Source organism: Buteo buteo, chromosome 1, assembly GCF_964188355.1.
Source record: "Buteo buteo chromosome 1, bButBut1.hap1.1, whole genome shotgun sequence".
Lineage (NCBI taxonomy): Eukaryota > Metazoa > Chordata > Aves > Accipitriformes > Accipitridae > Buteo > Buteo buteo.
Window position 1 is genome coordinate 82,125,366 of NC_134171.1, and position 24,130 is coordinate 82,149,495.

At 38.2% G+C, this 24,130-nt stretch overlaps 1 protein-coding gene across 2 annotated transcripts in view; it reads left to right on the top strand.

Annotated features, from left to right (window-relative positions):
* The window catches only part of ARSJ (arylsulfatase family member J), a 45,849-nt gene that overhangs the window by 16,420 nt on the left and 5,299 nt on the right, over positions 1 to 24,130 (top strand). Inside the window, exon 2 of one of the 2 annotated variants that reach the window (XM_075037636.1) lies at positions 21,310 to 21,430. The exons of the other annotated variant lie outside the window; for it this stretch is intronic. Coding sequence (XP_074893737.1) covers positions 21,310 to 21,430 — 121 coding nt within the window. The remainder of the gene's footprint in view (positions 1 to 21,309; positions 21,431 to 24,130) is intronic. 2 annotated transcript variants of the gene reach the window in all.

Sequence of the window (24,130 nt, forward strand, 5' to 3'; positions counted from 1 at the left end):
TGGGGAGAACAAACTGGCATTTGCTGCTTTGTATCCATACAGATGCCTCTAGAAACAGGGATGTTAGAAATCTTAATAAATTACCTGGTCCATCCTACTTTAGGAAATGGTAACAAAAATATTATTAAAATATGTGGGAATAACTTGTTCTTAAAAACCTTCAACAAAGATTTTCATGTTTTCCCCGGGCAATCTTAGCTATAATTTCAGTTATATAGCTTTTAAATTGTCTAACTTCCATCTTTCTTGCTGCAGTTTAAGCCTATGATCTCTTGGCAATTCCCAAGGGAAGAACTTACTTTGTTACAAAAAAGCGATAAATCTCCTATACATCTGAAGTCTATTATCATGTCTCTGCTCTTCCCTTCTTTAGCCTGAGTAAAATCAGTTCTTTCCATCTTTCCACATAGATCTTAGTTTATATACCTCTGATGGCTCTTAATGTTCTCCCCTGGACTTTTTATATTTGGGCCTATTTTTCATGAAAAGTGACACCCAGAACAGCACAGAATGTTCCAGATGAAGTTTGACCAGTACTGCCTTGATCTTTTCTTCTAAATCCCAAAGTTTCTAAAATATTTTCACTGTTGAGTAATTGGAAGGCAGTACATCATCAGCTCCTTTACTGGCATGAATTTACCTCAGCAGAAAATCTGGCCAAAGCATCTGCGTATCAAAGAGTGTATGACTCTCTTTCCACAGCTGATGGGTAGGAAATGTCACAGGAACAACAGATCTTGTACTATTTTTACCAGTTAAGCTGGGATCTGCAAATTAAAACAAGCTGATTATCCTCATGGGTTTGTTCCTGTTAGAACACCCACGTTCTGGTGCAGCACAGGTCAAAGTGCACTCAAGCCACCCCGAACCATAAGAAGGTAACAGCCAAGTTTGAGGTACGTCCTCTCTCTGCTCTGGATGTTTGGATATGAAGCAAATGCATTTCCTTTTCTTCTAACAGACCTGAAAAAGCTTCGTCAGCTGTTTTATTGCCTTACTTTAAACAGGATGTCATATGTTTTACTTAACCAATCACTTTTATACATCCCAAGAACATGATGCTTTTTTTCATGATATCAAATCATTGCTGACTCGTCTTCAGGTTGGGTTATTGGTAAGCCCCAGATCTTTCTTTTCTGTGAGAAAATAAGTTTGTGTAGTTGATTATTCCTACCTAAAAGCACTACTTTGCAGTTTTAAGTGAATTGCCTTCTCTTTAGTTCAGGCTATTCCTCTAATTCAAGTTCATTTTGAATTTCAACTCTTCTCTCCAAAAGGCAATGCAGCAGTGCTACTAGTGCAAACTCACAGTTTGCACAGGTACTGACATTTACTGTGTATAAATTTCACCTTAAAAATGTATTCATAACCCACATGAAAATAATCACTATAAATGTAATTAGCCCAATTGCTTTTACTTATTCCTCACAGATGTATTTTAAGAATGAAAAAGCCTGTAGCTTAAATATATTTATTCCAAATTCTTCATCTTAGAACTTGAAACTGAATTTGCCAAATACATTTTCAGGATTAGTTAAGGAAATCATACGGGCATTTCATGATGTCTTTTTCAGCCTTGGGCTTTTGGAGTCTTGGGTGTTTGGTTTGTTTTGGAGGTGTTTCTACTCTCCCTTCTCCATGTTTCTGGTTCATCAAACAAAATAATTATCTCGGGTTTTGGCATTGCAATGTCAAACGAGCCATGCCATTGTCAATGCATCCTGCTATGCTAGAGTATTACTGGATGCCATCTGCAGGTATCAAATGAAGATAGGAATAGGTTGATTGTTCAGTCTTAATTGGTTTCTGTATTTCTCTGAAGAAATGAGGCAAACACTGAAATGAATGGACAGAACCTTCTCCGTAGCCATGTTGTTGTGCTGAAGCTGGCAGAACAAGGCTGGTACAAGCTGGGAAACCAGGCTGTCCTGGTTTGAATCTCAGCTGCGTACTTCCGATAATGAGCAAGGAAGGATTTGACTTTTACAAGTTGTAATTCCTCTGTAGGTAGGGCTGAGCCTCGTGGTTCATAGACCTTCAAGATAAAGTTGCTTCAGTATATTTCTTCACAAAAAATTGTCTGTATTGCAGATCAAGGTGATCATAAATCATATGGAGGACCAGAAAGCCAATATGCAGATACAGCTCCTCTATTCAACAACACAAGTACACTTGTACTCTTTAATATTCTCATTACTTTGTTTCTCTGCTGAGGAAAGGCCAGTTTCATGAATTTATGGACATTGACATATGAAGGCATTTTCTTAAAAGACCGTTTGAATCTTTCAGGTCTTTTGAAGTAGATATATGGTGTTCAACAGCAAGGACATTTTCTACAAAATTACTGTTGGAGCTTCATTAGGTTTTAAAGATTAGAGATGACCAACCAGGCATGCTTCAGGTGTTTCCTCTACTATAGCTAATACCTGTCTTTATTAGAAATATGACCTCTATTTTCTTTTGGATCATGTCCAGCAAAATGGAATTGTCACATATTATCAGCAAATTGGATTTTGGTTTCAGGAATAAACCATGCATATTCTTAATTGTGCATAAGAGTTTCTTCTCTTGCTCTCCAAAGAACATGGATTATGAAGAAGAAGGAGGTAGGAAAAATAATCCCTTACTAGTTTGAAACCATCAAGATTATATCACAAAAAATTGAAATCATCAGTTTCTTCATTTAAACTTGCATTACTGGAGAGGGCAAGATCTGCCACTCAGCCAGGGATTCCTGGTTTTTATATATCAGCAATTTTTGTTGTCTTTTTTCTTTAACATTAATAAAACATCCTTGTGAATTGGCCAGACTCTGTGCACAGTACTGTAATTTAGTAAAATTCAGTGTTACTCATAATTTTCAGAATAGAGTGCTGAAGATTTTAGACCTTCACTATTCAAAATAATAAGTGCTAAAGAAGTACCCAGCCTTTTAAAAAGGCTTCCTAGAAGAAAAACTCCTCTTTTGAGAAGAAAAGCTCAAAAATACGTTACTCTCAAAAGAAATACTCTCATTTCCCTGCAGCGATGATAGAACAGTCTGTAGAATAGATGTCTGTTGGCTTTCTTAATGTATTGCCTGACCTAATTTTTGTAAAGTGCAACTACTGTATTAGGAATCATCATCCAAATGAAAATTATGGCAGAAGAGTTCTAGTTTTAAAATGATTTATACCAAATGATCGTGTACATAATTGGAAGTAGTTTTTAAAAGAACTGTCTTGTGTCCAATTTAAAAGGGAATATAATGGAATACGGAATGCCAAGTAAAGTTTTGGTATCTAGAGAAAGATTAGCAAGGGAGACATAAAAGTTTTCATTTTCTCTACCACCATTCTTCTATGGAAAACAAATTTGCTGTCTCACTTGAACTTCCAGTCTTCTGGCAACCAATGTACATGGCCATAGTAGTTGGCTTTAAAAAAAAAAAAAAAAAAAAAGTGTTGAAAAAAACCCACCCTTGTCTAGCCTAATTCCCTTGGCTTCCACGTGGGAAATTTTGAATTTAGCAAATGGAACAAGTGTGGTCTGAATCAGCTCTGTTTGGTAGCAGTTGATAAGTTGTGTTGAAACAGTCCTGCGTACTTGGAATTAAATTCTGCACATTTTTGAAGGAAACACTTGCAAATACTACCACACTGCAAAAGTGTCTGAAACAGTTGGTGCTGGTACAACATCGGCAGGGCAGGAATGGAATTAAAATATTTCCCCTCTGCCGTCTGCTCTAGGCTTATCAGCTGCTAATGCCATACAGAAACTCTGTCTGTCTATAGTACACTGATCCAAACTAAAAATACTTTCCTGCGTAAACAGTTTTCTTTTCAAAGAAATCTTTCAGCAGTTTGGGCTTTAACAACCATGCTTTAGTTGCAGTCAATTTGTCTGGCCCCCAAATGTCCAATGCATCAAAATCTTCTGCCCTTCACAATTAATAACTTAACATCAATTGCACTGACATGAATGGAAATACTCCAGGTTTACAGTGGTCCAGTGCAGACTAGTTAGTGACTTCATATTGGAAAGTATTCAAATTCTGAGTCTAAATGAATGAGACACAGAGCATAAATTTAACTTCACATCCTTTAAAAGTATACTAAAATATTTTATGCAAATAGCCCAAACACTGCAGACTTCAAATCATAAATTTCAATCATTTCTTTTAGGAAACCTTAGCAAAGGAAAGAGATCACATGTAAATGAACTCTAGAAATGTTTACTGTAAATATAAATCACTGTAAACAAGGGCTTATTTTAGTGTTCAAAAATTATTTTAGTGCAGTTCAAAAATGTATTTTTTAACATTTATTTTATGGTTTTTATTTCATTCTTTTTGCCAAAGACAACCAGTGGCTGTACTTCATCTCCCACCCCTGTGCTGGGTGTATGGGTCACGCCGAGTCGATGTATGTAACTCGTGGGAAAGCGTGCTCGTGTTTTCCTCTGCGTTCCCATTCTGTCGAACAAGTGATGCTCAGTCAGCGTCAGGGACTAGGAACGCAACTTGCTCAGCCTGTGCCACGTCCCGTCGTGGCAATGTCCTCTCTGTGCCTGCAGAAAGGAGGGAAAAAAGGTGATATGTAACCATATAGGAGATATTTAAATTTTCTACACTCATTATGACTCTTCAGACACTCCGGACAGCCTTAAAAAGCTGGTCAAGAGCCAGAGATACAGTGCGGTATGCCGATAATGTCAAGTACGTGGGTCCATCTCTTGTGTGGTACACACAGGAAACCAAGCAAATGACCTTAGCCAGAGATAAAACTTCATCCATCTCCAGAGATGAAGTCCTGATTAGGTGATTCACTAATTTTCTTAATTGTTAATGACTGCACTCCTCCTAGTATTTGGTGTACATGTCAGAAGCATCATTTTTCCATTAGTGTATTTTTACGTTAATAGATCTTTGTTTTTGTAGCTAGATGAACCTAAATTTAAGAGCCAGTGAAGCCATTATTTACAAGATTTTATTTAATACACACACACTGTTTTGCCATGGTTAATGAAAAAGATACGACTTATTAAAATAGAAATAATTTGTTAAACATAAAATGTCATTCCCTTAAAGCTATAATTTGATATACCGTTTAGAAATAACAATGTGGATTTTCTTAAATTAGTTGTTTAGTTAAATAATTCAAATAAACTGAGACAGTCTGTTTAGGTAAGTTGTAGGCACTTGAAGACAGGTAATACACAAAAACCAGAGAAATACGTACACACAAACACACAAAAACCTGAATGCAGCTTCATTGTATGTCCCCTCCCGTTTTCTGTCCCCTGTCGGGACTGAGGATCCTGGCAAAAAACCTGAGTGTTCCGAGTTCGCGTGGCACAACCGGAGACAGGCATGCCAGAAAACATGACAGGGAGAGAACAGATTGCTTCCCTTCACTGAGATACATGATTTAACCTATTTATGGCACACAGTCATTAGTCTTTAAGAAAAAATGTTCACAGGCTCTGCGTGTTTGCTGATACCACTTGCTTCTAAATTTGCACCTCATCCATTCATTATTTAAGGGAGCGAGGAAAGAAAGAAACCGTGTTTTAATTTGTGTAGGTGGATGATAACGCAAGAGACAGCGAAGCAAGAGGACGACCTGTGGCTGAGCCAAGAGCGAAACTTTTTCTAGGAGGGAGAACGTGATGCTGTCCTCATGCCCCTGTGCTTACGCACGGCAAAAGAGCCCCACTAGCACCACTACGCTGGGTGGTGATGCGGGTAAATGACAAAAGGGAAGAAATAGGAAAGATGGGCCTGCCTTGCCCCTCTTTCTATCCTTTTTCTTTGTAACCCACCTTCCCACCCTGGACTTGCGCTAGGAATTTTTGAAAGCCATTTTCAGAGGAAGAAAGGACAAGAAATCCAGTATCTGTAATTGTCATCACAGACGTTTGAGAAAGTCACTGAACCGTGGAAAAGTCACTGCAACTACTTCGGTCTTAAAGCTTTGGCCCTCCGTAGCAGCTTCTGTCAAAGGATTTCACACAGCTTTAGAGACATTAATAAGGTTGGCTTCACAGTGCTCTGCGAGAGGAGGATAACTGAATTATTATTCTGGTTTGATAAAATGAAAAGCTGTGATGGGCTGATTCATTTCAGCTTAGCTGTGTGGCTTGATACTTTTGCCTTGCTCAAATCTCTCCTCTTTCTGAAGTCAGAGGTTACTGCCCAGGTGCCGGAGGGAGCAAAAGGGAACGTCATTTTGGCTTTGCCCACTCAGGCCACACTCTGGGGTGTTAGCTTAAACTATCATTGAAGCTAGGTTTCTGCTAGGAGCAAGGCAAATTTTCTTTGGGGTGGGCAACCTCTGAGAGAGGGTAGAGGGTAAGAACTCAAGAAGATGCCGCTATTTATTAAAGAGTCGGAGTCCTATGTACTTTGTCCTACGTTTCAAGGGAAGTTTGAGACAAATCAGTAGAGAGATTCCACCTCTCCTGAAATCTGTATTTTGCTTCTTTAGCTGCCAGTTTACTTTAGAATGGGAAACTGCAATGTGCAGGCATAGTGTTTGATTTTTGGAGGTTTCTTTACTGGAAAATAAACTATCTGCAGGTAGTAAAAGGCCATCAAATGCTTTTTTAAAAAGCAGCTGAAAACATGGCCATAATTGGGAAGAATTTTGAAGTAGGAGTTATTGAGTCAGGAGAATTGGAATTTTGTAAGCACATTCCTGAGGGAGTGAGTGGGAGAAATCATTCTTTCTGGTGAGAGCATGAAATAGTATATATGCATTTGGGGGTTTTATTAAAAGGTATAGTATGCTTCGCATGATTCCACTTGTTCAGCAAACTAATTTGAATCTATCTTTTCCATCTGTAGGCTAATCAAGAGCTCCATAACAGTCACGCACTTGAAATTTTAACATTGTGAGATTGTTGTTTTGTTTCATTTTTCCTGTCTTAGTAACACACCTTGGAAATTGCAGATTCAAGGGGAGAATGAGCATTTTCTTTCTTTTTTTCCATCCCAAGAGCAGATAGCAAAAAAGAAAAAAAAAATTTTCAGCTAGAAAAGCAAAAGAAAAACAGGTGGATGAGCAAAATGCAGTGCTTTTTATTTTGTTGGCTCCAGGATTCTGTTTCTTACCACCAGAATATCTGCAACTATATTAGAGGTTGTGTAAACATCTGAACTGTGCCTTCCTTGATTGAACTCCTGTTTTGCCATTTCTGTTTATGTCCTTCTGTCCTAGTAGAGCTAGAGGTATTTTTCTTCTTCTGAGATTTGAAAAGTTTCCCACCTTGTACTGATGCATGAGACCAAGAGAAAAACAAGAGTTTCAGGTGGTGGTGGGCTTGCTTTTTTTTCCTTTTTTTTTGCCTTTTTTTTTTCCCCAAAGACATAACAAACTCTTAACTTCTAATGTTAAAGAACCTGGTTTTGAGACTGGGATCAGAATCAGGAACCTGAATGCAGGAACTTGGCCCTGTCTGTCCAATATCCCTTATAAGTCCTGTAGCTGTCAGAAAAATGAGTCTGTCCATTTCACCATTAAAGCTGCTGCACTCACTGTTCTTTGACTTGGAGACTGAGTCTGCAGAGCAATAGTTAGAGGTCTCACCTGCAGTGTAGCTCGAGACCCTGTTCAGTGAAGATGTTAAAAAGAGCAACTGATAGAGATGTGGGCTTCTTCAAATCTCGGGCCATGGTGCTAATGATAAAAGCTGACGTGTCTGGACAGTGTCTTAGAAGAGACAGTTTAAACTTTTGGTAGTATTGTTTCCACTAAAAGGTTGGATTTCACTGGATTTTGTAATGATTTTTTTTTTTTTTTAATGGAAGTATTATTTCACCAGAAAGCTGACTCTGACTTTTCCAAAGTGCTTTTAGTGTGCTGGAGAAGAGTAACATGCAGTGGAAAAAGGTAGCCACATGAATATCCATCCTGACTGTCTACGGATAGGCTGCTTGAAATGTGGGAAACCTGTAGAAGATGCACCGAATTCCCGAAGCCTTTTGGAGAGCTAAATAGGTGAACTCGGGCAAAGCAGTGACATTCGTGCAGGAGAAAACTGTATAAACCAGAGCAGAAGGCAAAATCAGACCTTCTTGTAGATGAATCTGTGGAGCTCATATTAGTTTGGTTGCACTGACCCCAGTAAGGAACCCCAGTGACCCAGCGAGGCTTTTATTCCAGCATATAAAATCCTTAAATGCAGCTGATGCAAAGGATATTTATATGCTCAGAAGGAATACTGATGAGAGATTTTTTCCGGAGCAAATGAAATAAAAAGGTATGTTCATAAGCAAGGGCTCTAAATCATAGTGAAGCTAACATCTTGAGTTCAACTAAGAAACATTTTGTACAGCTATTTCAGATCTTGTACAGGGAATGCAGGTAATCTCAGTAGAAAAGTAGATATTTCCTTGTCAAACCAATCATACTAGCTTAGATTCTAGAACTGCAATTGACTGTAATTTCAAGCATCGGGTTATTTCCTTCATCCCACAGGAATGAGAATGAAGACAGATGGGGAAAAGTGGAGGGGGGGGGAAAAGACACTTTTTCTGTACTGGAAGAGTTTGGAGGATTCTAGAAAGTGTAGTTAATGCAGACCTATTTAGCTGTGTTGGACTGAGATAGTTCGATGTGCTGTATAAAATGCCTTGCATTAGATATTTATTTTTCCGTAATACTACAAAACCTTGTGCACTTTATGAAGCACGGAATGTTAGCCTGGAATAGCCTCAGAACAGCCTGTGTATCACTGTCATCTATAATTCCAGATATGCAATAAGATACATAGACATATACAACCATGTTTTTATTTTTCTGGTGGAAATCAGAATTTACATTAATCTGTACTGAAAGAGAAGATATTCTTCCCTTATTCCTTTTTTAATTGTATCTTTGGGAGTGGCTAACTTAAGGTATATAAAGAATGACTTAAAAGTTGTTTAAGCTTTACTGCTTCTAATATATCAGAATACAATAGTCTCCACGCAACCTTGAGATTAACATTAAGTGGAAATTTATTGTCCTTCAAGCTGACTTACAGCATTGGCAACAAACAGGATTACTGTTGTGGGTTTTTTGTTGGGGTTTTTTTGACAGACAAGGATGATGAATTTCTCGTAGCATATGAGATACAATTTCAAAGAGACAAATGAGAATCAGTCAGTGGGTCAGAGAAACACAGTTCAAAGACCCATAGTTCATAAAATATTTATGTGCCACTATGAAAATAAAGGGGAAAGGATGCTTATGTAACATACCAAAGAACTGAAGAGCCAGCATAAAACTTTCATTCACATCCCACAACTGAACCTAACTTACATATTTCAAGAGAAAGTGTGTCCAGCCATAGCTTTTCTGCAACTGTCCCAGGGTGTATGCTATTTCCAAATATAATAATTCAGTTCTTTGCTATTCTATTGTTCCTAGGCTGATGCATCATTTCCAAGCTATGCTCATTGTGACCAAGTGCAGAAAACTAGTTTGCTGCAAGATTTTTTTTCTGTGTAATAATGCAATCTGCAAATGAAAAAGGGGCAGGAGGGGAGCAACATCAGAAAATTTACCGGACAGTTGAAACTTGAATGACATCCCCCCCCCCCCGCTCTCCAGCCTCCCCCCCCCAAAGCAGAAAAAAAAAATCTTAACTTCCAGGAAATAAAAGACTGAGAAGTAATTATGTTGTCTGTTAGCTAGCTCATGGTGTCCTTTACACTGTTATTACATCTCATCATGTCTAGATAAGATTTTTTTCAAATTTCTTTTGATTTTAGATAAGTGGCTATTTGTTTTTAAAAACCTGTACTTATATAATAATATCGACTACTGGCTTTATGTCTGTGTTATGTACTGAAATATAAGTATACATAAATACACTTATGAAACATAAGTACGTACGTATTATGTACTGAAAGTCGTAAAGGAAATTGTACAAAAAGTAATGAAAAGCTTAATTTAAAGTTTCAGGTAAAGTTAATAACTGGATCAAGTCCTCATGAAATTACTAAGTTCCACTCTGATTCTATTGTGGTTTCTGTGGATTTTTCATCTTTCCCTTCTTTCTTCCATCTTCTTGCTTCCTACTATGGTGCAGCAGTCGCCATTCTTGCCAGGAGAGATTGGTGCAGTTTCCCCAGATGACCATCAGTACTGCTTCCCTGTTGGTGAAATAGGTTATGTCAGAAAGATAGAAGCAGCTTCATTTTCCCAAGTCAGAGCCAAAGTGCATGTTTAGCCCAGACTTTCAGCTCACCAAGGAATGTGAGCTGTGGCTTTACAGATCTTTTGCTGCTATCCCATTTTGTTGCTGCTGACTCTAGCCACCTCTCTTGCGTTTTGATTTTGAACATGTGTACGTAAGCCTGATTCTGAAAAGCACATGCTTTATTTTAACACAAATAAAAGCTAAGAAGTTGGTCCTGCAACTTATAGAGCACTGCTCATGAAAAGCTGGGCATAAAATGAACTGTTGAGGAATTTTACAGTCATGCAGCCAGATTACCAGAATTCAAAATATATTATGTGCTGAATATTGAACAAGTCAACTGGGACAGTTAGTGAAGAACTGGTGCATTTAGGCAGCATGGTTAAGTTGCAGGGGCACATTCGCAGAACAAGTTGAAAATGTGTTTTATAGTATACTCCCACTCTTATAAGAAACACGGTTAATTGATCCTTGATAAGCCCATTGCCCTCAATATTTGCAAATTTGGCAATGACTTGTTAAGCTCAAGTCGTATATGGTAAGGAAATGGGAGTACAGGATGTTTCAGATTTGGTTAATGTAGACGGATAAAAATCTGTAGAGGAAATTGTCAAGACACAAACTTGATCTAGTCTGTAACTGAAAATCAGTTAGCATCATGCATCCAACTATGTCCTTGCTGCTCTAACCTTTCCTTGTGTGAGGCTGCCTTTTTAAGAGCTCTTATTTTCCATCTCTGGGGCACTGAATCTAGTCGTGGACTTTTCTTATGCCATTATGGAGCCCCAGGCTGAGACTGGGAAGACCAGGGCTCTTTCTACACTTATGCCTTTGGTGCTGGGTTACTTCTGTGAGATGCTTCATTTTTTCCCTATCTCAGAGTGCCTATATTTAAAATAGCGATGTTGATTTATCTGTTTTGTGGGACACTTTCAGACTGAAAAGGAAAAGCTATGTAATGAGTTATATATTGTGATTACTAATAGGAAAATGTAGATAAGAAGTCTGTTATTGAATTAGCTGACAGGCTCCCTGAAGGATTTACAGCTTCTTCTGGGCTGCTCCTCTCCTATGTGACCCATAAGAGCTACACTGAGAAGACAGATTTGTTTAGTGAATGGAAAAGTCTCATACAAACAGAACTGAACAGATGTGGTGTTCTGATATTTGGCAGTTTTATTAACATCTTCACGTTCTCCCAAATGAAGATAGCTCTCTGGAATTGTCACAACTCATCAGCTTTGTGTGGTATTGTACAGGCGTAATGCAGACAATACTATACAATGTCAGCAAATTCCTGTGCGTGTGTTCAGTTGTGTTGATTTTCTCCTCCTTTAACTCTCTTGGCTCCTGAAGAGGAAAGAAATATTTTGTCTTCTCATTCATGACAGATACAAAGCACGCCTGATTCTTCTTTCTTCTCCTTCCCTCTTTTCCCTTTGCAATCCCCACAATTCCCATATTCCTCTTCCCACACAGAGATGAATGTTGAAAATAGCAAGAACAGACTCTAAATGATGATGCTTCATTTCTTTGGCATTACGGCATTTTGTTAATTTTGATGTTATTGCCATGATTATTAAGCACTGAAATCCATAATTTCACAACCTTGAAAGGACAGAAGTGATTTGGGAGCCAGAAGTTATTTGCCACTGATTGAGTAATATTCCACGTAGTTAATTGTGCTTGAAAAGGAGTGATGGGTTATGGTCTTACTGTTGTCTTTTTCAACAAATGCTTGGCTCCCAGAAGAAACGCTAAGGTTGAAGATCAAATGTGTAGGAGTTGCTTTTCTGTGATGATGATAATTTTGGTTTGGAACCTCTGAGAAAACAGAGTATGCCCTTTTAATTTCCCTTTTGCAAAAGAAAAAAAAAAGGCGGAGGGAGGACTACATCATTCATGTATGTACTTATACGATATACAGTTCTACTGGGGCAAGAGGATTACAAGTCAAAATAGAGAATAATTTACTGCTCTCCTTTGTCAAAATAAGCATTTTGGACAGTGTACTTATTTTCTCCTAATAAAAAAGTGGCCATGCTACTCTAAGGACCTAGATGTCATATTAGACCTCCCCATGTACACACAAGTATACATAAGTTTGTACCCACCTTAACAAATTCAGTTGCCCTGGCTGGAGTGCAAGGGTTACAGAAAAATCTTGAAGGACAAGATGTTTTTTTAAAGGAAGCTTAATAATGCAGATTGGGAATCAGTGGTCTTTTTTTAGTTGCTGTAACTTGTATTGATTTCATGGAGATATAAGGACATGTTTTTGAGAATCCCATTAGGCACCTATTTGTATCTTTAGCTGTAAAAACATCTACAGACTGGCTTCTAAAATTCTTGTGATGTTGCAAAGGCTAGAAGTGCATTTAAGCATCAGTTCAAGAACAGGCAGTTGTTTAAATCCATCCCATTCAAAAAAGCTCTTCCATCTCTAAGGAATTTAAGCAGGTGTGGAAAGTCTGTCCATACAAAGGGATCTTCCCGAGTCAGAGCCCTATAGCTATTTAATGAAACAAGCACTTTGATAAATGCTAAATATGTTTCAGTTTCTCCTTTAACAGCTAATGTTTCTCAAAGAATCACTACTTCTACCTTTTATTTTTAATTTTTAAAAGGGTATTATTTCTCACAGCTCCAAAAGGAATCTGTGAAAAAATAAATGCGTCACATTCTAAAAGATCACAATTTAAATTACTTCAGTTTTTCTTAGTTGTTTTTAATTTACAATATTATGTTGATTTTGTCCTTCAGCTGTTGAAGTTAGTGACGGAAATTCATGGGCTATGACAATATATGCAATCAATTAGTAACACAACACCATAATTTATGCTCATTCTTCCTGTATAATATACATCGGTGGGATGTAGTGAACTGAAGAATAAGAACAGCATACAGCTGAATGAGAGAAATATGAATGTGTGAGCATCCTTTGCTTTAACTGTAGAACAAAATGGGTTACTATCAAGTGTCTGTCTGGTAGTGACCCATTTGAGTGCCTCAGAGTAAGGAAAGGGCAGCTAGGTCCAACGTACCAAAATAAGAGATCTGAACAAGGGCCCTGTGAAGTCAGTGAAAACTTCATCCTTAGTTTTGATGTCTGAGTCAGGCTGATAATCCCATCCACCTCTGCCAGGTTACTCTTTGCCTTGAAGTTCTTTCACAGTATAGTGTAGAATATTACACGTATAGAATAGTATACCTCCTACCTCAATATGAGTGACCTACATTTTCAAGAGGGTGTTTCTCCCTAAATCACTTATCACAGGGTATGTGGTGCTAATATCACTCTATTAAACAAATGTTTTCAGGTAGGGGGGAAAAAGCCCCACAGAAGGCAGGTGTACAACATTGATGGCATCGATACCTAGGTTCCATGAATGTACTAGGATTTAATTGTTTAATATATTGAATGCATACTGCCAAAACTTTGTGTGTGTCCCATTTACACCTCACTTATGCTTATCCAACTCACTCCATTACGTGGGTCATTCTTGTGGTATTTTGTCTGGGATCAAAATCACCTACTAACTTCTTAAATAAGGCACGGTTTCATTAATATGTTAAGATTTTATAGCAAATATTTTATGTATGCTTTGTCTGGTTTTAGACATAATTGCTATACATGTAAGAGATGTGGTTTCTAGATTTTTGTTGGACTAACAATGATGAGGCATCTGATTCCATTCACCCCTTGTCTTATATTCCATTTTATTTCCAGGCCTATTGCACTGCGGCCTCTGTTTCTGTTAGGCTTTTGGACACTCCCGCAATGCAAACAGTAAAGCAAGATGTGACTGAGGAGCAGTATAAATGAGAAATTACCGATCGTTAGAAAGGATTAGAGAGTGCAGCAGTGACATCCAAGACAGCACTACTTGTTTTGCTAAGCCGGATTTAGGACGGAAATAAAGAAGCATTTATCCAAATGACTTCATTATTCAGTCGCATGGAGGCCTAGAAACAGATGTGCTGTTAACTTCCGTCCCTTATTAACTCTAGTTTGTTCTCTTCCGTGGTGTAGGAGACTGAAGGGAAGGGAAAAGTGTAGCAGGATGGTGGGAGGGGGCATCTTGCAACCATCAAATATGTGGGCTGCCATTAATCACCAAAACGGAGAGCTTTCTGATTTCACTGCACTCCTGCTCCTTATAGCAGCCTTACATTTTTCCTAGCCTTTGCCTAATTTGGACAGAGCACAAAGATAGCAATTCAAATCCGTTTGGTACAGAAGCAGAAAACAGCCCTATGAAGTACCGAGGTCCTGGTGTTACGCTGCCTCGTCGCAGTCGGAGGCAGCTGTGGGAGAAGAATCTCGGGGGCATTTTAGTATTTGCTCCTGTTACAAGGGATGGGTTGCAGTGAGCTGGGCACGGTACCTGCTGAAGTTGTTTTTTTCCTTTTGAGTTCCAACATATGGAGCTTTTAAGAGAAAAGGAAGCTGATAACCACAACATGTAAGTATACGTGGGAAGAGAGTTCAGTTTGTCTTCATACTTCTATTGCTTTATGGAAATTTGAAAATCCCTAAAGTAAGAAAAACATCATGCTTTGAGTACAGACATTTTACTTTCCTTTTTATGCCATATTGTACAGTATGTACTATCTCTGATGTGTTAGTTAAAAATTGTCACATGAATGACTGACAGCCCTGAAACTCTGCTCCCCACTCCTTCCTTCCTTTGCTAGAAAAGCACACCTACATCTACATCCACTCAGATAATGGCAGCGAAAGCATTTCATTTCCATGTTGAATCTCCCCTGTGAATAAACAAAGATGTTTCATTTCCCCATGTTGTCAATCAGGAACCTTTCATCTGGGACCCAGGTTAGTAAAATACTTCATTATCTTAATACATTAATTCTTTGGGAACTGCACACAGCGCCTTCAACACCAGCCATTGTCTTAATCAGAAATGGACTTGCATGTTGTGGTCAGTTCTGAAGAATGGATTTTAATAGGATATATCTCAAGTGAATCAGGAAGTAGAAAACAAAATCCAGTAGCCCTAACAACAGTCTGAATTTAGTGAGGAAGTAGGATCTAGTTCAGTAACCAGCAATATGGGACAGAATTTGCACATAACTGCCAGTAATCACTGTAAATAAGTAGATGCTTGGAAGTGCTGTGTTTTAACACATCCAGGTACAAACTGGCTTTAGCATCAGGGTGAGGCTCCTTTGCATCCTGCCAATGTTTTTTATCATGAGACTAAAAAGCCTGTTTTGAGCATTAGCTGTATTGTACAACAGACATAGTACCAGCCCTGCTTCAAGGAATGAGTAACGCAAAAGGCTAAGAAACTAATATGGAAGTTTCAGAAGGACAGAAGAATTAGAGGTCAGTTGCGATGCTCAGGCTAAAAACTATGCAGAACCCAGAAGAAAGTGTGTCTCTTGGCTCCCAGCCCTCTCTTTCAAGTCAAGGTTATTCATTTTGCTAATGATTCAGTGCCACTGCTGTTGCCAGTATATGTCAGCCCAGAAAACTCTGTTGTTGAAAAGTCAAAATGCATTTTTTTCTTCAATGCAGGTAAAGCTGTTCTTCATATTATGAGGGCTGTAGCTTTTCTTGGAAAATTAATTCAGTTCTAGCAGAAGCTCTGGAGTGGCATGAAACAATTTCTGGCTTGCGTCTGTCCCAGGATACCTGTAGAGACAACAGCGAAGGGTATCGTTATCTTGCTGACAAGAATGCTGGTGTTAAAAGATCTTGAACAGGAGGTGTCTTGAACTGGAGGTGTCTGGGTGGGCGTCGCAGTCTGTAGAGAACTTAAAGTTATGTTTCTTAAGTGGATTAAGTGGATTGCACACTTTCACTTTTTCAGTTTTGAGTAACAGTTTATCATTTAATATACAACTGATGTGTCAGCAGTATCAATTACAAGTGTCTAGAAATGTGTAATTAAGCTTTGAACATAACTGCTCAGCTCAATCACATTGCTCTAGGTGGATATCCTGCTATGTTGAATTGCTGTGTGATATGTGGGAGATGAAGGAAGAGATAGTAATTTCCTTTTGATGCAAATGTGCATGTTTTACAATAATGTTATGCAATAGACCGCATTAAGTAGAATAAAGAGAATAGCGAAGTTGATATGAAACAGAAACAATCATCCAAGAATATTTCTTAATTAATCAGCATTCACAATGAATGTCTACACTAGAAAAGGGGTTTCACGCATCAGTTCAGGGACTCGTTTTGATGACACTGAGCAAAAGTTTACCTAAAAGAGTATTCAATTGAATTGATGGAGTTGATCCTGCTATTTCAGTAGTTACATATTGATTAAGGGGGCTAGAATCTGTTCTTTCCTGTATCAGGTGCTTTGAGACAGTTGAGCTTGCGACATATCATAGAGCAGGATAATAGGAATATTATAAATACTAAAGAGATATTGTGGCCATTACCACTTGGTAATAATAATTTATCTCTAATTTTAAATTAGAGTCTTAAAGACTAATCTAAGGTTTCAAAAGAAACTTAATGGCCTATGATATACTTAAGTTCAATAAAGCGATGAAACTATGACATTCTCCAATGTTACGCTCAGGGATGGTATGTTTATGTAGTTGTTCAATGGTTAATAGAAAACTACAGCTTTTGCAAAGTTTGGATGTTGTGTGAAGGTATCTAAAACACTTGAGATGTCTCTGAAGCTCCGAATAATCCTGATTTTTTTCAGTGACGTAATGTTCTTTAATTACAAAGCAATTATCTCTCTCAAATGATATCATATAAAACCATGATATGGTAGTTGTTAACCTCTATTTTACATCTTGTCATTTTGTCCTCAGTCATCCTTGCTGTCAATTCAAGGTCGTTTTGCAGCATTTAGATTGATGTAGACTCTAAGTACTGGATACATGAATAATACATAAGGACAATATTAATTCAGAAATAATAATAAATGGTCAAAATGGGTACTATAATGAAAGTGTAAGGTAAGAAAATAACTGTTTGGCTGCTACCTTAAGGACTGCTATCAAGTATGTCATTTTTATGAAAGACGTCTTCTTACAAAAGGCAACCATATAATGAATATCTTTCATGTCCCTTCACTGAATAAATTCTTCTTACATAAAGGTGAACTAATTTTCCTAAACTGTCGCAGAATTATGAGTTTCAGCCTCGAGATTTTTAGCTGAAAAATATTTCACACATGTACATGGCAATTTTTTTTTCTGGTCATGTAAAAATGCCCATGTTATTACCAATTAATGTATTCTTTTAGGCAGAATGCTTCAATAAGACACATTGAAATTTACCTTATCTGTAAGAATGACTAGTCCAGGATATTAGTAGTGTCTGAGAAGGTATTCCCTCCAGCACAGCAGTGAACACACAGGTTGAAATGAAGGCCACTTTTACACACTTCGAATGCTCAGGAGTTACGTGCTGTAGCACAGAGAACAACCTTTACAAACTGGTATGTGCCGTGTCCCTGTTCTGACATGCTGGTCTTGCTCCACCCTCATGCAGTGCTCGCAACAGGGTCTGCAGACCACTTTTTGAAGTACCTGAGGGGGGCGGGAATACTTCTGCACGCCAATTTATGGCTTTTAGACTCCATTTATCTCATTTTCTTCTGTTCTTCCTCCCGTAAAAATGACTGAAGCAGGACTAAAAAATCCATCTCCTGCTAATGAATTGGTTTTCCTTTGCCATTTTCTTGCCTTAACTTCAGAGAAATATGCAGCGATAGTCTGTCTATGTGAGCTTCTCCTCTTGCGAGTGTAGCTCCAGTATACTCCTGACCTAACAGCGGTGCATTCTTTTCCTTGTAACATGTTGATTAGGTGTAATATCCGATGGGATCTCTTTGTGCTGAGAGCCCAGAATTTGGTGGCAGTGTCTGGGTTTGTGGTTGGCATGCAAAGTATTTAGTCAAATTATTTTCTTTTCATGTCACTTACATGTAGACGTGAAACCGAGAGCGCTGATTATGCAATCACACATTTTTTTCCCCTTTTTTCTAAATGAATAACATTCAGTGATAAAGTTGGAAACGTTGTGCTCTGTTTCCACAGCTGCAGCGAACTGGGAGCAAAGAAAACAATAGCTGCGTATACACATGTGCATTCCAGCTGCTGTTGACTCCCACGTTCTCCTTTATCCTTTTTGTCCTCCCATTTGAGCAGATAAATTGTCTCAATGACAGGAAAGGTTAGTAGCGGATATGCTGCCAGTTTAATAGTGTTTTGTAAAAAATCCAAATTAGTGTATGAAAATACTAATTACAACTTGATCTGCGGAGTGACTTGAAGTTGAAACTTCTGCTTGAGTTTCATTGTATGATTTTTATGTTTCCCTGCACTAACCGCCCCTTGCAACCAGGGAGAGTAACCCCAAGGAAACGCAGATAAAGGTTTCTGTTACTTTTCTCCCCTAGCTTGGATCCACAGTTATCTAATTTTCCTTTAAACTAGCAACTCTAGAGACAACAGTTTCTTTCCCGCTGTTCATCAAGCTCTGCCTCGCTACTGGGGTGCCAGTTGCGCCAGCAGGACTTGGGAAGATAAAAGAGAGTAGAGCTGGTGCGTGTCCTTGAGATGCAAAATTGGTCAGAATATAAAGCCACAAAGAACACCATTTTTTGGCTTGGTTCTCCAGCTTTCAAGCAGCAGGGCCTGTCACCATACTGGGGCTTCTGAACCACCACAAGGAGTTCACTGGAAGTCCCTCTGGTTCTTGCTATTGATAAATGTTTATTTTTGTTAATGGAACTCTGGGTGGCATTTCTAGGTGACGGATGATAAAAATACTTTCGCGGTATAAGCCATATAGTGGTGTGAGGACATTATTCAAATGACCAAATGTCAGGCCTTACATGAGATCAGAAATTCCAAATGATTTTGAGGTTGAGTTAATGCATCAAAATCCAAATGGCATTTGGTTGAACAAGGATACCTCAACTCCTGTAGGCCCTTGGAAAAAGGTAATTGGAACAAAACTGGTAACATTATTAGTCCATGAATAAATCACTACTTTTTTTTTTTCTTTTCCTGTATTTGATGGAAGAGCCTCAGCTGATTTAAAAACACAATGCCCCTCCTCCATCCCCCCAAAACTTGAAAGCAGGGCAAGATTCAGAATCTTTCAAGTGAAATGTTTGTAGTAGCACTGCCAGAGTGATAAAACAGTAAATAATTTGAGTTAGACTTTTTATGTAAACACTTGGTTTAGAAGTGGATATTTTTCTGCTCTGATTTATAAGCACATAAAAGTTCAAGGAATACAGCTGAAGATGAAATGAATGTATGTGTGTGTTTCTGCATGTGAAAACTTCAGTTTTATGTGGGCTGAGACAGTGAAAGTCTGCAAAGGTTTGGAGTTCACGTTTAGTCTTTAATGTTGCATTTGCTTCTCTGATCCATCTACATTCATAACCCACCTTCCCCCCTGAAGTCTTCAATTTATAAGCTAGAAGATAAAAATGGTTAAAGGATAGATTCATGGAGGTTTTTTTTGGCATACGTTTAACCCTGACAGAAGACTTGAGCAGAGAAAATGTTCTGAGGGGCCTGTTCAGATTCACTCAGGTTTCCCCGCCCGTACACCTCTGTTTCTTTCCCAGGGAAAGCAGGAAACCTGAGGCAATGACATGTACCCAGGTCTCATCCCAGTGTGCACGCAGCATTCAGTCAGTTGAATAGCTGGGAACCAGGACTATGGGGCCTGAGGGATTGTGCCTACTTCAGAAAATGGACAGTCTTTGCCTCCCTCAAATTTCTAAAAAAAATGAAGCGGTGTTGGTCAGGCTGTGGCGCAGTATTCTGCACATCATTTGCTGCAGCAGAGCTCACTGAACCCTCCAGCCGTGACTTATATCCCAGAGAAGAACTGCCTCCATATCCTGGTAATAAATCTTTGCTCCTCTTTTTTCTACAAGGAGATTTTCTTCTGTAAGTCATGCATCCACCATCTCAGAGAAGTAACTCCCTACCTATAGTACCATCTGCATGTATCAATAAAAGTATTTCATATCTTATTCAAACCACTGGGACAGTGTTGTAGATATGCAGAATATCTTACCCACAATCTTAAGCAGGTAGAAAAATAGGCAGCATAAGCCAATACATCCTTCCTACCCTTAACTTATATTGTTCAGCAAAAGGGTATGTTTTGTGACAGATCATGTTCTAATGTAGAAGGTGTTTCCTTCACTCCTTAGTGTTGTTCAGAATTTTAACCAGAACAAAATGCTGCACAGCTGACTTGAGAGTTATTTCCATACCTATAGCATCACTCATGTTCATGGCACAAACTTTGATTGCTTACTTTGGTCCTGTTTCAGCCAACTACCTGGCTGAAATCACATTCTTATTTAAACTGTATGTTGAACTGAAGCCTTGGCGGTAACTTTACTTTGGAACCAAGTATCTGGAACTTAGGGCAGAAAAAACCACTTTCTCCCGCACTGCTCCAAAGCTGCTATTTTTGAAAGACAGACTGTAACTTATATCGTATAGACTCAAGGCTCCTGAAGATTGTTTCTGAGAAGACTATATTGCATGAAAACCAAAAGTTTTATGCTAGCATTTAGTTGCGATAGACCATCCGTACAGAAGAAATGTGATTGATGGAGTTTAGCTAACGTGGTCTCGTTTAGAACAGATATTCAACTTGCTATCGTAACAAATGCTGAGATGCCTACTGCCAGCTTTTGCTCTCGTGGAAGGATGGTAAGTGGAAATCAGCAAAAGCAAGACTTGTCATCTGTCTCTAAGTTAGGAAAAGACTGGAAATAAAAAAGACATGAAAATTTAAAAAACATTTTGCTTATCAGTAAACTTACTTAATAAAAAATGAGAAAGAAGCACTGTGGCTACAGGCTATGGCTTTCATTGTTACCAGTCTGAAGGGACTATGAATTGATACTTGCTGATTGCTTTGCAGCAATTCATGTCAGGCTGTGATAGGTTTATTTGCATCTCATTTAAATCAGCTCAGCTCTATCTCTCCGCCCCAGTGTCTCCTGTATCAACCTGCCCCTTTTCCAGCTTTATTTTCTGATTTTAGTTTTAAAAACCTTAGCAGATTTAGCATAAAACATTTCATTTTTACAGCAAGTATTTCTGATGCAAAATCATTTTTGTGTGATTCTTTTACGTTGGTCCATGTCTGATCAGGAACTTTGCTTCTCTCTGCCATGCTCTTCACCAGCCTGTTTGGAGGGCTGAAAGCAGAATTGCTTCCAGACAGCTTCTGCTTCCCTCACAAGCACCTTACAGAGCTCAAAACAACTTCAAGGTAAATAAGAGTACACATATCTGCCCAAAGTAACAGCTTTTTCAAACAATAAGTGTTTGTGGACTCCATGCTAAAGCCTCAGTCCGCTATAAAGAAGCCTTTATTATAGCTATTCTTTCTTACTGGTCATTGAGTCCTGCTTCTAATGATTTGCTGGCAGCAAGTGAGATGTTGGGGTTTTTTTTCTCCCCACTAACTTGGACTTCTGAGGACTGGGAACCTCCAAGCAAAAAATGTCACCAATTTCTATATTCTTTACTCATCTGGAATAGCTATATTTCTAGCTGTTGTGTTATACAGTCTCAGGTAAGATGTCAAAGTCTGTTCTTTAACAGTCCCTAAGCCTACTTTACTGACGTGGTATCTACTTGCTGTATTTTATTATTTTTAACAAGGAAATGCATAATCATCAATAATGATTCCTTTAATTAGTGTAGCATGCATACCTCCCTGCTATTGCTCTGTTTACAAATCCTGGCAAATGATTTTTTTTATTTAAAATATTCTTTTCTAAATCCTAGGCTAGAGTTTATTATTTTAAAAATTGAGAATTTTTTTTTGACATATCCTGAACTACACAAGCGTAATAAAAATACATTTTCCACATGTACTAACTAGAACTGTGCTAGCAAAAGTTCCTGAAATTAGAAACTTCAAACTGTGCTTCTTTGTTAATCTTCAGTGAGCCTTAAAAGAATCTCAGTTTGTAGACAATTAATGCAGTATTTTAAAATTATGAAAGCTTAAAATCAATAGTGTTGTACATGCACATTACAAAATTAGAAACATCCCAGCTTCTTTCTCAGTGCAGAACCCACCCTGAAGTTAAGGGGAAAAATACTCAATAGAAAATTCCTTAGGGAGACTTTTTTTAAGGAAAACTGGTTTGGCCTACATATGTTTAAGACTGCCTAAGCACCACAGGGATGTGAGGCATGCCAGGAGAATCTCTTCTACTGTACAGACCTTAAGACTTGCTCTCTGCTCCAGGGGAATAGTAGTGAAAATGTGCAAAGATTACTGTCATTGATCCACTTCTCTACTTTGGTTTACTCTCCAGATGAGAACTGGGAAACTAATTTAGCTTTACTAAGGACATCAGAAGGGGGAAATTAAGCCTCCAAATGTTAATGCATTCCTCAAGCTCAGGTCAAATTGACTTTAGTGTCCCCATGGTGATTTACATCCACAAAGACTCTGGCACTTGAATGTACAGTTGACCTTTAACAACTTAATGGTCTCTGCACCTTGAGACTGAAGGTAGGAGTAACGTAAGAGCCACTGGCTTAGCTTTGCGTCTTTCTCGATTAAAATAGGAAGGGAAATGATCTTGGAAAGTAGTATCATGAGCTCAGACTCAGGATGGAGGGTTTATTTGTTTGTTTATTTAAGAAAGCTCTGAAATATTTCTCTCAGCATCCAAGAAGCAAAGGACCTATGAAGTCATCAAGATACTCCCACTGGGAGTCCATTGCTTTAAAGTTTCCACTACAAACAAGTAAACAGAGCGGTGTAACAGTCAGCTAGCATTAAACAGCTGCCTTAGCTGGAACAGTTATCACAGTGTTTTTGCTGGAAACATCTGAACAACTTCCACACTAGTAAAATAGAAATAAATGTAGAAAATGCACAAAGAAGAGCCATCCCCATGCAGTAAGGATAAATTAATTTTCAATATTAGCTGAACATTTCACAGAAATTTTACTTAGTTCCTTGTTCTGTAAATGTCAAATTCCAGGTATCTAGTAGAGACAACCACGATCTAGAAACTTGGAGGGGTAGGGAGAAAGAGAGCATAGTACATGCGTGTAAAGTATTCACAAGTCTTGAACCCCTGTACTTTATACAGAATATTATCAGTCTATTACCTTTATGTAAATACTGTCCATAAAGGTCAAAGTCTAAAAAACTATGAAACTAGATTCTGTGGCCTGTCAGCATTTGCTTATATTTAACTGGTTACTAGTGTTGTAATTATCATAATGAATTCCAGACTATTCATGATCATAACTTGCTTTCTGCATTTGGGATTAAATTCAACCAATTTGTTCTAAAGAATTAGCTAGTCTTGTGGTAGAAAGCGATGAAATCTATAGAATGTATTTCACAGACATTTCATGGCAGTTAGTGAGCTCGTGAGTTTATCTCCTAGAGAACTCCCCCCAAATCAGCATCTGCCTCTTATTTCCTTTGTTTTGCCGTGTTCAGTTTTTTCTTCTCTTGCACAGTCTAAATACAGTTTCAAAACAGTAATGTTGAGACACTTTTCCTATTGCTTTTAATGCCATTTCCTTCCATATAAGCACTGTCTTTTGCTCAGATTACTTTGTTTTCCCACGAATAGTCTGCAGGTTCTTTGAAAACAAAATACTTTCACTGAAAAAGTAGTATTGGCACATAATGGATCAATTAGGAAGGCATGTGGCACAGAAAAGTGAACAAATCTTGACCATTTTTGTAATAGTGAAGAACATCCCGATAATTAGAGGTTGATACTTCTTTGAAACATTTGTACAGTTTAAATCTTTTTACTTAAAATGGATTATTTTGCAGATCACTTTTTAATGCATATCTCTTTGTATGTGTGCATATATGTATATTCAGAAGCATAGCTATGCCATAAATAGCAGGCACACACACATGTGGGAAACACACCAGTCTCATGAAGAAAGACAGCAGCAGAGAGTTGAAGCAGGACTG